At 39.6% G+C, this 16,871-nt stretch overlaps 1 protein-coding gene across 8 annotated transcripts in view; it reads right to left on the reverse strand.

Moving 5' to 3' along the window:
- Positions 1-16,871, reverse strand: part of fam13b (family with sequence similarity 13 member B) — a 69,539-nt gene that overhangs the window by 20,208 nt on the left and 32,460 nt on the right. For all 8 annotated transcript variants that reach the window (XM_026182340.2, XM_080304492.1, XM_026182321.2 and 5 more), the window contains exon 7: positions 7,368-7,492. In XM_026182340.2, coding sequence (XP_026038125.2) covers positions 7,368-7,492 — 125 coding nt within the window. The remainder of the gene's footprint in view (positions 1-7,367; positions 7,493-16,871) is intronic.

Raw genomic sequence — 16,871 nt, forward strand, 5'->3', positions numbered from 1 at the left:
TGTTTACCTCTGCAGCAGAATGTCACAGGCCATTCTCATTTTCCCAGCTGTGTTTCCTCTCACTGTGATCTACTCTTTTTGTTTAGCTTTGGGGTTTTTATGCCACTGGATCAAGCCGGTAGGCGGTTCAGTTTCTGTCAGTTTCTCTGTTGAGTATCTTCTTTCTCGTCTTTCCACTGTACTCAGCAAGCCAACCTGTAGGTTATTGAAGTCCAGTGTGAGAAGCGAGCTTGACTTTTAGCCAAACTCTGCACGATCTCTGTGTTTCTCTTCTTTTTGCCTGTTAACCAATTGACACATCTCCTGTAGCAGCAGTATCCAGCTGTTAAGCTTGTTCTTCCTGAACCCTCAGTTTTTCCTTCCTTCTTCGAGTACCTGGCAGGTCTGTAGATCAACCTTGTATTCAGAGGTTATCCCAATTGAGCACTTTGAGGTGTCAGCGTCAGTACAAGCAGGTCTAGCAACAGAGCCACGGTGTCAGCAGGGTGCATGCTGTAGCGTCCTCTAAAACGGTGTGTGTCTTGAATTTATGAACAAGTGTGGATGTGTGTGTGTGTGAGTGAGTGAGGTTGCCTCACTCTGCACTCTGCAAGTGCTGCAGTAAATATCCAGAGCTCTGCTCAAATATATGAGCTTCTGATGTAACCAGGCAACAACCCCAGGAGGACCAATGGGATGGGAGGGGCTGAATTTGAGACCCAATTGTAAAGAGGGAAGAGGGAGGGAAAGCTATGTGGGCCAATCTTACGGCAGAAACTGGGAAGAGGGTTGATTTTTTTTGTCCACTCAGTGCCGAGTATGAACTCAGCAGTTTACAGTCAGCCCCGTGGGCTGTGTAATGGCGCGCACGCACAGACAAGATGCACACAAACTAACAGATGCCTGTGTCTTTTAAAACACCCTGTATGAGCTTTTTCCAAAAGAGAAGAATTAAAACATTTAGAAAATACAGACTAAAAAGGCACAGAAACAGTGTACGAAAGAAAAAGGGTGTGAAGGAACAAAGAGGCCAAAATATTTATACCAGTCAAAGAAGGAAGAGTTAAAAAGGAACAAAAGAGAGAACAAGTATGACACAAATGGACTAAAGGTGAAGACTCCTATCAGTGTGCTGATTCATTGCCTACAAATATCCCTGATAATCATGACTCAGACAAAGCAAGTAAAACTGAATGGGAACCGCTTCGATCAGAAATCCTAAAGAAACTTCTGTGGGTTCCCTCAAAAGAGAAGTAATAAAGACAAAAATATCCACTCGCCGATCAGCCAAACTAAACTGACAAAGTCAAAAATCTAAGAATTTTCCTGGATGGCTTTATCGGTTTTAGTTTTCTTTCTTTTAGTCTATTTTTTAGTTCAGTTAACTAAAATGTGTTTTTTCCTTATTTTGTTAATATTTTTGTTATCTATAATTACCATGGTTGTATATATTAAGTTATTAAGCTTTTTTAAAAGATGTATATTGAAGTTTTAGAGAACTTTCGAGTCTCGTAGTAAGAGCGGAGAAGGAAAACAATAGACTAAAACCATTATAGCCCCTGAGATTTAGAGGCACAGCGCTCACTAAGCATGACCTCAGCAGAAAGACAAAAATCATGAATCATCCTGAGCAAACAGCTGCTGGGTAAAAGGCAATACTAAATACTAAATACAAGACTAGGTACATATTTTACAAAAAAGAAAACCAAATACTGATTTTGTCTGTTTAAGCAAAACGTACCTACAAAAGTAACTACACTTAAAAAATAAGCATTTTCCATTTGGGAGCTTCAGTGTGACTATGAACACAGTGTGTTTATATCAGACAGTGTGCCTCTGTTCTTCTGTTCTGGACAAACTGTAAGGTGAAGCTTCTGGAAGTTTCCATAAAGAACAGTGAAAGTTAAAAGTTGATGATTTTACAGTTGCACAAGCAAAATTTAACCCTCACATACAGCAACTAGGAGAAGTTTGATCCAAATTTTTGTTTTCTGTATGATTTTTTAAAAGGAAGTTTCGACATATTAGATCTGTATTGACACTTTGTGTTCTGTGCTTATGATTCAACTGATCCTTCAATTAGTTAGCACAACTTCAATGATTACAGTTTGGATAAATTCTTTAAAAACTTCACTTTAAACTTGACGACTGGGTATTATTATATATAACTCTAACCGCCGTCAATTTGAAGACCATGGACTTGCAGATTATTGACAGACTACAAAAATTTAAAAAACTTTTTCATGACCATCATAGATAAGAAATGTGCAATACACCAAATCCGCTCAGTGGTGTACAAATCCTGCTAGTTCCAAACTTCCTAAAGGACCCAACTTTAGATTCTGTTATTTCCATGTGGGATACACCTGTCTACACACAACGTTCCAGGAATCTCTCAAGGGAAGAAACAGACGAGGAGAATGTGTAAATGTTATGAAGCGTTCTTCATGAATCATTAACACTACTTTGACTTTCAGCCTGCCTGGTATTACCGCTGACTTTGGTGACGCCTAAACTAAAACTTTATCTTCTATTTATAACATACACACACAACAGGGGCAGCATGTTGACAAAGAGGCTTCAGAGCCAATCAGAATAACTGTTTTATCTATTGTGATTTAGAAACGTGAGCACTCTTTGGAAAGATAGAACAGCTGTCCCCGAACTGTGGATGAGCACTGATAGCACGTCAATGAGCGGTACAATCTGGGTCAGCTGGTATATCATTTTACACACTGTGCCCGAAGCTACTGCCAAGGCCACAGTCTAGAAACAAAGGGCGAAAGGACCAGGAGACCTGTTTGAACATTATTAATGGGTTCACTGGGTTGTACTGACAACAATTCACCAAGCCATAAGAAACCAGTCCCATCAACTTAATGCAGTGATATAGAAACATATAATTAAAGCCAGAAACACACTGCTGCTGAATGGCATGTGTCAAAACAGCAGCTTCTAATGTTTTCTATGTATAATTAGAAACCCTGCTGTGACTAGTCACACAATGATGTGCGTGACATTTCACACAACTGCAATAACCCTTCACCTACACTTATAAACTTGGTAAGGTGTGGCTCTGCAGACTGGCTCTACAACTAAGAAATCAAAGTTCAAATGGTGGATGCACATGGGATTTTGTTGTCCCTCACAGACAGGTTATTTAACGTGGTCCGAGTCACACTTGGCCGTTGTTCGTGTCACTTGATGCACATCATATGCCATGTTGCAGTGCTGCTGTGGCTGTGTGTTTTCTCCTTTAGGTGTTTCAAGCTGAAGGCTTGTGTTATCGTTTCCAGCTCACTCTAATCTCTGTTCCATGAGTGTCACAGTGATATAGATGCATGGAGAGTGGAGCTGACGACAGCTGTGCAACAGCTTTCTGTCATTAAATTAACTGCAATGACAGTTTTGTTTAGCTCTATTTGATTGCGTTGTACATTTTTTTATGTCTCCTATTACTTTCCCACTGCCTTGACCTGCTGATCCAGCCCCCTCCATGTTCCAGACCTCTTTGTTAGAGTAATCCTCTCGTGCTGAAGAAAACACACTATGACAGTGTTGACTAGTTCTGTGTATCCTTTTAAATGTTTTGATTATGTACTGATCCCTCACTTCCTGTGTGCATTACACTCCTTTTGCTATAGAAACATACATCACAATTTAAAAATGCTAAAGAAAGAAAAGAATCTAAAAACAACTTGGTCTGTGTGCATATCTACCTTTTTTCTTTTGGTGTCAGCTTTTGAAAATAAAGCAAACATGACCTATCCATATACAGTCCATGTACAGGTCACGCAGAGATCTTATAGCCAACATATTCGAGTAATGGTTACCTTAAGCATGGGCAGGGTGCAAGTAAGGAAAACCTAACGGAGAACAGCATCAACACATGTCAATACTTACTGAAGGGTTGTTATTTATAAAATTTCTGGAAGCAGACTGCAGAGCAGAGACAGCCCAGAACAGGTTTACCTTATCAATTTGTACCAGGAAGCAGCAAAGCCCTGGGAAGCAGAGCTAATTATGTGTTGGATTTGAACACAAAAATCCGCAATTATTTTTTTCGCTTTTGAAAAACAAGACAGGGTGGTTTGAATTGGGACATTTTCTCTCCTTTTTATACATGATGTGATTCTTTCAGCATTTGTGATAGATCGTGCTATCACAAGCTTTCAGCTCTGGATGAGGATATAAAACTAACCATGGTTTCTGTCTCTTTCTGTTCCTCATGTGCAGAGAGTTTAAAGGCCCTTTTACACTGTGCAAACTCGAGGGAAGAATTGTAAGGGGACTGTGGTACAATTTGTGCCTGTTAATCCAAAACAGTGGCTATGAATTACACCTGATAAGGACTCCAGCGGTCAGTTTGGAGATCATTTTGGACCAGTGCAATATGGCATAAAACGATACAGAATACACAACCAAGCTTTCAACATCCAATTCACACAGGTAAAAAAGTAAGTGACTGTTTGTCTCGATGCATGCTCAATCATCCAGGTAAGGAAATCCCCAAAAGCTGATTCTGTTCATCTGAACGATGGGTTTTCAGTTGGAGAAACAGTTCATCACTCATCCAAGTGACTTCTTCAGTCTCAGCTCACTGCAGGTTTCCCAAACATATAAACAGTTCCTTTGCACATTGCCCAAAACTAGGACCAGACCAACACAGATCAGTTTCATGATTATTAATATCCAAATTGTTGTGACCATTGACAGTTTGGTCAAAGCCAGTGTAGGTGACCCAGAAGGGACGAGGTCAGACATATATGTGTGCGTGCACATGAAAATTGTTGGCACAAATGGACAGAACAAGGCTCTCCAGCCTGGTATGGTGTCCCAGTGAGATATACGAATCATTTCCACAGTCACACAAAATAATCTCACGCATGATTTTTATGTACACAGATGTAATCTGCTTCACGAAGAGCTACACAGGTCAGTCACGCTAGACTGGTACGACGCTCTAAAAAGTAAAAAATTGAGGCCAACTTGTCTTCAAAGGTAAAATTGAAGACAAACGTTTGCTAATCTTTTTAAAATCTACTGTCAGGCTGACATTTTTCCTCCTGAGGTCTAGTATTGCATTATCACTTAGATTGAAAATCAATAAATCGTTCACAAGTAGGGACATTTTCCAGTTCTTATCTCACTGTGGCGCTTTTAGCTGCCTGAATCTCCATTCCCTCCATTAATCCATCGCTCTCCTCCCGCCTTTAGCCATAGACGTGCTTTCTAAGGGTGATGCTTCTCATGCTGCCAGGGTATTTCAGTGATCCCATGAAAAATACTTTCCACACATGGAGAGAGAACATAAGAGGGAGGGAAGTAGTGATGGGGTAAGAAGAGAGATCAGAAGAGAAATTCCAGGGAATATATATATAGATCTGAAATGAGTAGAGGCTGTTGGAATCTAAGGTGTGTGTGTGTGTGTGTGTGTTGGCTGTCAGAGTCTATTAAGAGGGCACAGCAACAGCCACAGAGGACAGCCTTCCCTGTCTGTCAAGTCTAGACAAACAACTGAGCCACCGTTAACGCTGAATCACTAGATGGGAACTTACCTTTTTGGAGCCTTGTCAAAGCATATGGCATATACATATATGGAACAGCAAGCTCAACTCAAAAAAAGGTTTGAGGACAAAAAAACAACCCAACCTGATTTTCAACAAAAACATTTCTGTGTATTTTAACAGAAAATTAGACAAGTCTCCAAATCTGATGTTAAAACTTCATGTAGTTCTATAGAAACGACACTGTTTATCGTCCACATCTCGTTGTGTTCTACCTAGCAGTGCTTATCCTTAAATGGTTTAGGGAGTTAGGTTTGTAGTGGGATCACTGGTGTAATTATGTGGCAATGATAAATAGTTAAAATGGCTCATGGATCTGTCAGGAAGATCCTTTGGCAGAACTTTGCTAAGGCCCCATAGAGGTCAGGACTGGCTCTGGATCAAGCACGTGGGTTAAATTAATAGACTCGACTGTAAGTGTTTCCAGCTTGCTTCCAAAAACGTGGTGGTTATAATCGTAGAAAACAAAAAACAAACCCATCCAATCATAACCAGTACCATCCTTAATGCTCAAATTCTAAACATTTATGCATTTAATTTAACAAGCCTATGAAAATGTCAACTCTGAAAACACAATTTTTTTTTTTTTTTCACATAACCAGACTCGAGAGGACTAAATAGGACTAGGAATTAAAAAAAGAAAAGAAAAAAAAAAACCAATCTCTAAATCTGTGCATTATTGAAATGGCTCTGCGGAGTACCCTGGATGCTCCATGGTCTACAAATACCACAGTAATCCCCCCCAGACCAGACAAGAGGTTAGTCGAGGTCAAAGGGATGATGGCTGCAGGCTAGCCACGGCTAACCGAGATTTAATACCAACTAAAATCAATCCCATGTGACTTCAGGATCAAAACCATCTGATGTGCATTGTTTAATTTAAAGAATTTACTGCATGTAATCCCCCCTTTGTTTTCACTGGCAGTCTGTGCACTGTGGTACAATAGCTGCAACCTTAAATCTTCCTCTAATAAAGCTCACATAAATATAAACACAGTCACGGAAAGCATTTTGTATTGAACCACAAACAAAAAATTAACTGCTAATACCAAAGATACACACACTCATACTCCAACTTGATCCCTGCTGTCATTGCTGACCTTTTATACTATAACACAGTTAAATATGTTCACAGTGGGCTAAAATGGGACCACAGCACAAACAAGATATCATCCAGTTAACTTCAGAAGCATACACTGACCTAAATACATTGCAACTGCAAAAACACTAAATTGTCTATATTAGTACACATCAAAAGGGTCTGACTGAGAACATAAAACAGACTGCTTTCTTGTGTGGAGCAAACTAGAAGTAACTAATCTGTAGGCGTTACGATCCAGATGCTACAAATGTGCTGTAAAAGATGCCCATTTCTGCTAATATATAAATAAAAGAGGAACTGATATTTCACATGAAAGAAGCTATTTTCCACATGTAGGCATGCAGGTGTGCCTTGAAAGTTTGGCTTGTCTTTTGGTTTTAAAATTGGGATTAAAATATTTGTTTGTCTTTTTAAAAATCACTATTTCTAGGGCATCATAAAATGAAATAACTCGATGAGTGAATGAGCTATTGTTCCTACACTGAGAGTCCATTACAGACCAAACAAAATCTCTCTTAATCAGACTGAGACGAGCAGCTGATAAAATGACCACATTGCTAGTTGGCCTGAAGGGCTGTCGAAAAATAACACAGAACTGGAACGTCTTGGTTTTTAATCCAAGACATGTCATGCCCTTTATCACATGTCATATCCTCTGCCTAATATGACTCTGACACATCATGTGATCTAATAACAAAGACAGAGATGTGTGACCGCACCTGACTGCGGGGTTGTCATCGGTGTGCGTGCGTTGCGGTGAATCTGAGGCAGGGCCGTCCTCCCCGTCCTGAGGCAGCTCTTCACATTCTGCCTCACACTTCTCATCATCCAACAGCTCTGTGATCTGCAGACAGAAATATAAAAGGATGTAAATGAGGAGCACTACAAGCACTAAAACAATTAGATTTAAAAACAGGATTACATTACGGAACAACAAAGGTTACAGCACAGGTAACCACCTGTACTGCGGGTGTAGCATAATCCAGAAATGTTTATCAAAGCGGTTTCTTAAAGGGTAATGCGATGCATGTTTATTTTGCAATAAAGATTTCGGGTAGTAACGTGAAACTTTATTTATCTGTATCTCATGCTGAGTGGAAATATACACGCTGACATTAACCAGCCTCACGATGGAGTCCAATGAAGACGGCCAACTTCACTGTTAGGTTTACAGTTATAAGAATAGCATGTGAACATATCCTATATTTTTATTTTTCAGGGACTTCCAGTGATTGCAGAGATAAAATCATTTCATATAAAGCTGTATATACTCTGTGTTTGCAAGGCAGAACCAAGATGTTACCGTTTGTTCAATTAGATATCCAAATATAGACGACGCTAATGAGTAACACATTGACAGCACAGATGTAGTCTTCAGGAGGGAGGGAAAAAACATTTCTTTGACGGACAGATGGAGGGGGCGATGAGTGGACAAGAGAAACGAGAAGGAGGGAGAAGGACGGGAACGAGGGTTTAAATTCGGGCTTGAGGATGTATCATTTTCTCGTTGACGTAGCAATGTCCCGATGCATGATAGTCACATTCCAAGACTGTAATAAGGAGAAACCAGACCACAAGGTATGCAGCACGTGGAGCTTTGCTGTTTGATATAAAATAAATTAAAAATTAACAAGTGAATGCATTTTTCTTCTAAATGGCAGATACTCAACCTTTTTTAAATGTCAGACTGCATCCACAGCTGTAAACACACTGAGCACATAGTTGACATGTATGATACGTGTGGGTCTGTGTACTCTGCAAATATAGAAAGGTCACAGAAATGGGTCAAAAATTGATTATTAATATAGAAAAATAACCACCAGAAGACATTTTATTTAATTGCGGAGGTTTCTGGATGTTAACTCAACCATATCACACAAACTCTGTGAAAAACTGAACACGCAACACACACACCAGAAGGAAAAATCACCGTCTTGTTTTTCCTTTGACTCACAGAGAGCACATGTCCTATTGTAGGTGCAGGAAAATCCTTTGATTGGCCTGCACGAGCCACATATTCAAAGCTTTTACAGAGAAGGAAACAGGGTGATGGAAAAAGACGAGCTGATGCTGCGTGTTTCTAGTGCAACCTAAACTCGACAACAAACTATTGAGTTTCTTTTGCCGCAGCTCCGGTTTTAAGGCTAAGATCATGTAAGAAGGTGTGAATACGATGAGGAAAAGGTCAAGCGAGCGAGCCGAAAGGAAAGAAGAAGAGTGATAATGAATCTGCCAGTAAAAAGAAAGAAAGGGAGACGGGAAGGAGATGGATGTAGGAGAGAAGGTGGGAGGGGGAATAAATATGTTGACAGAAATAACTCATCATCATTCTGGTAGGTGACAGCATGTGAACAAGCTGTACTTTATGCTCCAGCTCAAGGATTTCTTTTGTTGATTTAGTAAAACATGACTTTTATAAACAGATATTTTTTCCTGTGTAAAATCATCAGCTATGTCTTCAGGCTACACCTTATGCTCACATTGCATTAGACACAAGTTTGACCTCAACTACAAAAACCCAGAAAGGAACGTGGACTAAAAGGTTAAATCAGATTCACTGTCATGAGGAAACAACATCACCCTGTTTGCCCTTTCCTGTGCCTCTCTCCTTTGGTCTTCTCAGCATCTGCTGCTGTCACTGTACTGTCACTATGGAAACACCTCTGTTAAAAAAAGCCCTGATTGGCTGTTGGGAAATTCTTGCATCGTCACATGTGCAGACCTAGGAGGATGACTCACAAGATTCCCTGAAGTAAGAGAGCGTGTGTGTGTCTAAGTGAGACCAAGTGCAGAACGTACTTTTAAACAGCTTCAGTCTCAGTTTTTATGACAGAGCTTCAATTGAGAAGTGAAAATATCCTTTATCCCAGCATGCAGTTAATTATCACCCCGTAGCTCAGCTTATCTTTACGTGTAGGTGTGTGAAATACTGATTAAATTATATGGAAGCCTGACAGACAATTATTAATCTCCTGACCATCCTTTGCTATTAACACATAAAAAATACAAGTGATGCTAATGTTTCACAGGAGCTGGAAAAATAAGCAGCAGCTCAGCTCATGGTGATGTTAAGAGAGGACTCTGTTCATTTCTGCCTTTACATCACATCACAATCATACTTGGACTTTTCTAGAAGCGACCCTGAATTGGATACGTGGAAGAGAATGGATGGAAACCATGCTACCATCGGGAAATATTGTTTTGATTTATTAAAACTCCAGTTTTGGATGTTTATATATGAATGCAGAAAATTAATCTCTTATCTTAGACATTTATATATAAGAACCCAACTTTCCAGGCTTGCTTCTTTCAGCTGCTTTTCATTAAAACGTTCTCCGCTGACCCGGACATACACATAATTATCAACCAGAGAGCTGAAACAATAAATATAGAAACTGTCATTTAGTAAACACCTTCCTGATGTTATAATCCAAATCAGAATATTTTGAGTGTAAAATAATTTCAGATTATGTGATTGCCACAAACAGATACAAACACACACAGCAGGAAATCACAGAAAGACGGGTTAAACATTAAAATTATGCAAAACTCATGAAAAATTCTCTGCACGAAAAATTAATATTGAATTCAATGAACATGAACTGGGATTAAAGATTTAACAGAAGCATATTCTATCCAGGCTGCTGGTCAGTGACATGGAAAAATTGGTGTGGATAAGCTTTAAATACAAAAGCCCCTGTGTATCCACATTAGCGGTTGACATCATGAACAATGAATCTTGATTGTATAACTTCCCCCTGGGCTAGATGTGTTCATTCAAATGGTATAAATGGAGTTATGAATATGGTCAACAATGTGCTGAGTAAGTTATCAGAAAGCATTTGAGGGGTTGTAACAATATTAGAGGATAAGAGAGGTTAAATCCCCCTGTCAAGATGACCTTGCTTGGTCATTCATTGGGTTGGTTAAACAGTTATAACCCCCCGCCCCACCCCCATTTAGGGCTGTGGAAATCTTTAATCGGGCTAACTTATCAAATTAATGTTTAAAAACAGAAGATGCAGTGCTTTTAGACATCAAGTCCCAGTGATGATAGACAAGTGCGCCTCTGTGTGGTGTGTGTGTGGTCGAGTGGGTGAAACGATGGGAGAGAACACTCTAGAACAAAAGGTCACGACATTGGCCCTTATTTAGCAGTCTAATCCAGAGTTTCAGGATGGAGAACAAGGAACAAGCTGCACTGACATCACTAGCTTGGCTGTCAAACTGTCTGTGGGCCAAGAACACAGAACAATCACAGAACAACTGATTGGGATGGGCATTACCGATCTCAAACTGTGGCCTACATTTGCGGTTTCCAAGGGGTCATTTGTACGTTCAGAGCGGTATGAGACTAAAGAGAACAAAGACGAGAAGCAGTTCTTTCTCATTTTCAGATTTATCTACTGCAGAGTGGAAGCTGAACTGTGAAGTGGACTTTTTTTAAGGTGCTGGAAGTGTAAAGGTCCAAACTGTTCAACTGAATCTCCTCTCAGTGCTTTATTGCTCATTCTTGCTTGCAAGACTGCACTGTTTACTTCCAGCAGTACCACTGGAGAACAGCCCTCTGGCCTAATGTTCCTGCAGTGAGTGGGCAGTGTGATCTAGATCTTAGTCAAAGTAAATAAATCAAGAATGTAGCTGTGTATTCATAAGACGTTATTGAAAAATCCGTAGATCTTTGTGTGTTCATACTATATATCTCTCCACAGCTATTATACATCTCCTCTACTGTCCAACTAGGCCAACAGATCCTCCTTAAATAACTCCACATTCAAACTTAAATAGGCTACCACTCAATAATTTATCACTCGTGTCAGAGGTCCAAGCAAGTGTGTGTCCTCCATCCTAAGCAGGCTGTTCACTGCTGCTGAACACCTTGATATTTATGAATTTACTACATCCACCCAGTTGGAGTTACTGTTCACAGTTCTGACCACACCTGTGCTTTCATTAAGACAGTAATTAAGTAGACAGACAAGTCTTTCATGCATGGAACACATAATCCTAGATTTTCCTAGGTTTTAAAATTATAACCTTTCATTCACTCAACTGCATGTATACACATTGCAGCTGCACTACAATGCAGCTATTGATTATTTTAGTAATAGAGTAATCTCTTCCATTCCATTTTACTTATACAGCACTAAATCACAACAACAGTCACCACAAAGAGCTTTATATTGTAAGGTAGACCCTACAATAATACATACAGAGAAAAACCCAACAATCATATGACCCCCTATGAGCAAGCACTTTGGCGACAGTGGGAAGGAGAAACTCCCTTTTTAACAGGAAGAAACAGGTTCAGGGAGGTGCAGCCATTGATGGATAATCTATTGATTAATGCATCAATTAATCGAGTAATCAGATAAGAAATACTTGTGATAATACATGGTCTAGTACACCCAACACCCCCCTTTAGACTCACCCCTGTTTGCTACAGGTATTGCTCCAATGTAAAACAGGACGGCTGCTTTCAGCTAGGGCTGCCACAAACGATTATTTTGATAATCGACTAGTCACCGATTATTTTTGCGATTAGTCGACTAATCAGATCATCATCCATTGGACGTAAAACTACAGCTTATTGCACCAGCAGCATCTGCTCTTATATAACGATCATTAGCTTACAGCTTTAAGTGTTTCAGGTCTGTGCTAACTAAAAATAAAGACAAGATGATAGTTTATTAAATTTTAATGAAATTTGCAGATTGTTTCGGTGAAGTTTAATAAACTCCTTGCTATCTAAAATATAACAGGACACTGGAGTAAATTCTCCAGCATCTCACACTTCTGATAATCAGTTGTCTGCTTGAAGTTTATTCAGCTGTGCAAAAACTATAACTTTAATCTCAGCCAAACCGATTTACTCAGGAACAAATAAAATACAAAATAAAATACGAGCTAGTGGGTAACAGACGTCTCCGAAAACGACAGAGCGCTTTTGAAAATATGTGGTGTCTTGATAAACTGTGCAAAAGTTTGAGGTTTACACAGCTACATTCTCGCCTGAAAATATGTTAAACGTTTATTTTGTGACCCAGAAAGAAGAATAAGAGTAATATTAAAACTAACTAGCTGCCGCCATTGTTGGAAACTGTTGGTGTCACTACCCGATCCGTACTGGAAACCCGATCGGTACCCCGCATGCGCAAATCTTACGTCACTTCCTCTCTTTGTCAACATCCAGTTGTTCAGTGATGACACGACGAATCCTACTTCCGGGCCTAAAGTAGTCTGCGTTTATATCCCACATGTGGTCTCTTATTGGAATTTCTTTGTCAGTGACATTAACTGGAAAAGAGTATGGACAATTCCTAACAAGTATCTGGTAACGAATAAAGTGAAGGAAGTCTCATTTAAAATGCTGCATAAATTTTATCCTGCTAATCATTACATGACAAAGTTCAAAAGGGACATAAATGTGAACTGTGGATTTTGTGGAAGCCATCCTGAGACTGTGCAAGACCTCTTCTGGATCTGTTCATACGCTAGAACATTTTGGAAAGACTTCAGTAGATTCATTGCTGGACATCTCTATAAAGACTTTACTGTGAAATGGGAAAATGTTGTATTTTGTTTCTTTCAAAGGCAAAAAAAGAAGATGTTTACTTTATAATAAACTTGTTAGTTATCTTAGCTAAATTTTATTTTCACAAATGCAAATACAGTAACAAAAAACCTAATTTTAAACATTACTATAATGATGTTTTATGTTACATAAAATTGATTAGTGGATCACTTAACAAAAAGGCTATGAAAACTATTACTATTTGTAGTAATTACAAATTATTTGAATGTTTGTAATTCTTTGTATTACACCCCCTGGCATATGTTAATTTTGTTCTGATTGTATACATGTTCTGTATATTGTTTCTTAATAAAGTTTAATATTTAAAAAAAAAGAAAAAGAAAAAAAGAAAAAAAAAGTAGTCTGCGTTTAATATGGCTTTTGTGTTGTTAACATGTTTAATGTTTTGTATTTTCTTCTATTTGATCTCAAAAAGCTCCTAAAACAGTCAGTGATCCCTGTTGACCTCCCTCAGCTTTTATTACCGCTAATCATTTATTTAAGCTCAGTTTTTAAAACCTTAGGCTGTAACTGCAGCCCAGCCCATGCAGCAGTATATGAATGACTAACCTCGTATTGTGGGTGGATTATCTCAGTTGTTCTCCTGGCTGAAGTTTGGTCCTTTTACAGCATCCTGCCATGTGATTACATTTGTTCCTGACCACCGAGAACACTCACGGTAACTTTTATCGAGTGGAAAAAAAGTTAGCTTGTTTATATTATGCTAACATAGCTGTAGCGGTCACGTAGCACATCATTATATACCAGCTAGCCAAACTTCAGTAACCCTACAAACGTCACTGCTGTTTAGTTTTCTGTCTTCATTACACCTGGTAGAGCAGAACGCTGATCATTTTATTAAAGATGGAAGACTTTAGACAGTTTTTCAACTCTCAGTAATGCCATAGTGATCATTTGATATATGGACCTGCAGCGGAGTTTAGGTCCAGACACGGCTAGTGACGTCAGACTGAACAACCGGATTGCGACATTCAATATATTTGAATGATACGGTTAGCGCCCAGTTAGCTCCTAGCATTTCTCAACAGCTCTGCCTCCTTTTCGACTGCCCGGGACATTTAAACAATGGACACCTCCGTATACAAACAAATTCATGCTTTTCTCCTCCACAGAGAGCGTCCCCCGATTGAACAACAGCGCCGTAAAATACGAAGAATGGCGCCTAATTACAGACTTAATAATATTGACTTAGCAATGTGTCACGTGAAGATTCATCAGCCGGATTAAGTGTTTACTGACAACTGACAGTGATAGCGGACATCATCATCATCACTATTCCAGTCAATCCTCTCCACACAGACAAGCATAAACACACTCGACTATCACTAAATCAAATTTAACACACGTTTGTAATGACGCCAATTCAGTTTACAATAGGGTTCATTCGCTCGGTCAGCAGGTCCCGATCCGTAACTATCTTTTTATTTTTCGTTTTTGTCTACATTGTTCTGAAATGCTTCATTATTGCAAACATTTTAAGATATACTTATTATTCTTAACATCTTAACAGATACTCTGACCCATAACTATCGTAAAATGCTACGACCGGAAGTAGACACCTTTCGCGCATGCGGGGTACCGATCGGGTTTCCGGTACGGATCGAGTAGTGACGATTTTGATAGTCAACAGTTCATCTGCACATTTTAATATACGTTAGTGAAGATTTTTTTGCTGTCTTAAAACAAACAGTGGTGGATGGAGCAGCTTCAGAGTTCAATTTTCCTCATGTCAGCGTTTGTTGGACTCTGCCAGCATTTTTCCAGTAAAGGTTTAAATGGTGATCACAGGAACAGCGCTGCTGTTTTGGATGCAAGTCTCGGTAATGGCTCCTCCTCTTTTCTTTTCGCGGTGTGTAAACAGCGTCCGCACTACACGTTAAACTGTGCCAGCATCATCATCACTGCTGCTGCTGTTGTGTCATCAGGGTTTTTGTTTAAAACTGTGTGGGCTTAATGTTGTTAAACTTTTTATTCTGCTCCTAAATCTGTTGGTACTGCAGGTCTGCTTTAAGTCGCAAAGCGCTCACGTTCCTACGGTGACAACGGCACAAAAGCAGTCAAAGAAAGGAATTTGTATCGAGAATTTTTTGTAAGAGAATTATATGAATTACTCCATGAATCGTTGCAGCTCTGCATTAAACAGAAATGACACCTGGTGCAATTAAAGGGTCATACAGCAACGCAGCAGGGAGCAGAAAAGTAATAACAGAAACAACTACCCACATACTAAGTCTTCTCACAAGCTGCCTAACAAATGCATTTTAAAACATCTGTTGCTGAAGCCTTAACTTATGTCCACTTCGGGCACAGGGGATGTACAAAGGGATCTGAGGTCTTATTGAGACATGAAACAGAACAATTATGTAACAAGAAAAGAGCTCAAGAGGAAAAGGTCTGAGGTTCAGCAGTCAAATTAACTTCAAGCCTACAAGCCTCATTTAATCTGCAGAAATATCAACTGTGGCCCCAGTACGCAAGGCACTGTGCATCACAGATATTATTATTCCGATGGGACAGTGTGCACACTTTTTATGTTTGTAATATTGGTACTGCAGTGTCGCTGTCTGTCTAAAAGCTATGAGTCACAACAGAGCAGCATTTTAGTGCCACAGGATTGTGGTTGATTAGAGCAATAATATATTTTCAAGCTGGTGTGTATCCAAAGAAAAATGTGGGCTAAGGAATCAAAACACACTATCAGACAGTCCAGCCAAGCCAAGCTAAGCTGCACCAAAAATGTCACAAGCCATCTCAGTAGAGAATCCAGAATATTTTTCTTTCATATTCCAAGCAGAAACCCTGAAACGAAGAAGTGTGAACTAAAAAACAAACCTTTTATTATCCTCGCAACAGCAACAAGCATCAGCGTACTCTTGTTGTCACCCAAGCAGAAATTCAACTGACTCCGATTGTGCGATAAACAAGCTAAAATCCATCTTTATATTCATCTTTGTCAGACCTATTCCCGCCTTGTTGTGCTCCAAAGGTGAGCACAAACACACCATAAAAACAACACCTGCCTTCCACCTTTCTCCGCTCATTATCGTTCATGTACTTCTCTGTTACGCTGCTTTTACAATGTCTCTCCATTTCTTAGGATGAATTGGCTCCTTTTATGTGTGCTAGCTAGGCTCGACCAAGCATTTTCAACTTACTCTTTAGTTTGTAACCAGGCTTGATTCAAGGTCTCCTGTGTGAAAGCAGGTGTGTGTGGGAGATAATCCCCTTCATGAGAGTCATCCCCGGTGTAGAGCAGGGACTGGAGGTGTGAGTTACATGGTTACATCATCCTCCTCCCCTGTCTCACCATCTCTACCTCCCTCCCTCTCTCCTTCCCTTCAGTTATTCCTCTTTTGTCTCTGCACTCTTGTCATTTCTCCCCTATCTTCCTGGCTGCTTTCTCTCCCCCTCCTTCTTCAAACCACCCACTTTTTTGCCCTCTCTATTACATAAGACACATGGATCAGTGCACAGAAATGTCTTTACAGATTTGCTTCTGTCTTCTCATTCTTCATCTGCTCTCACCTCCTCTCTTAGATTATAGTCTCATTCATCTGACAAATCAGACAATAAAACCGAGGTCAACAGCTAACAGAGGGAATGATATGACGTTGCTTGAAAGAACTTG

The sequence above is a fragment of the Astatotilapia calliptera genome, chromosome 2 (genome assembly GCF_964374335.1).
Source record: "Astatotilapia calliptera chromosome 2, fAstCal68.1, whole genome shotgun sequence".
Classification (NCBI taxonomy): domain Eukaryota; kingdom Metazoa; phylum Chordata; class Actinopteri; order Cichliformes; family Cichlidae; genus Astatotilapia; species Astatotilapia calliptera.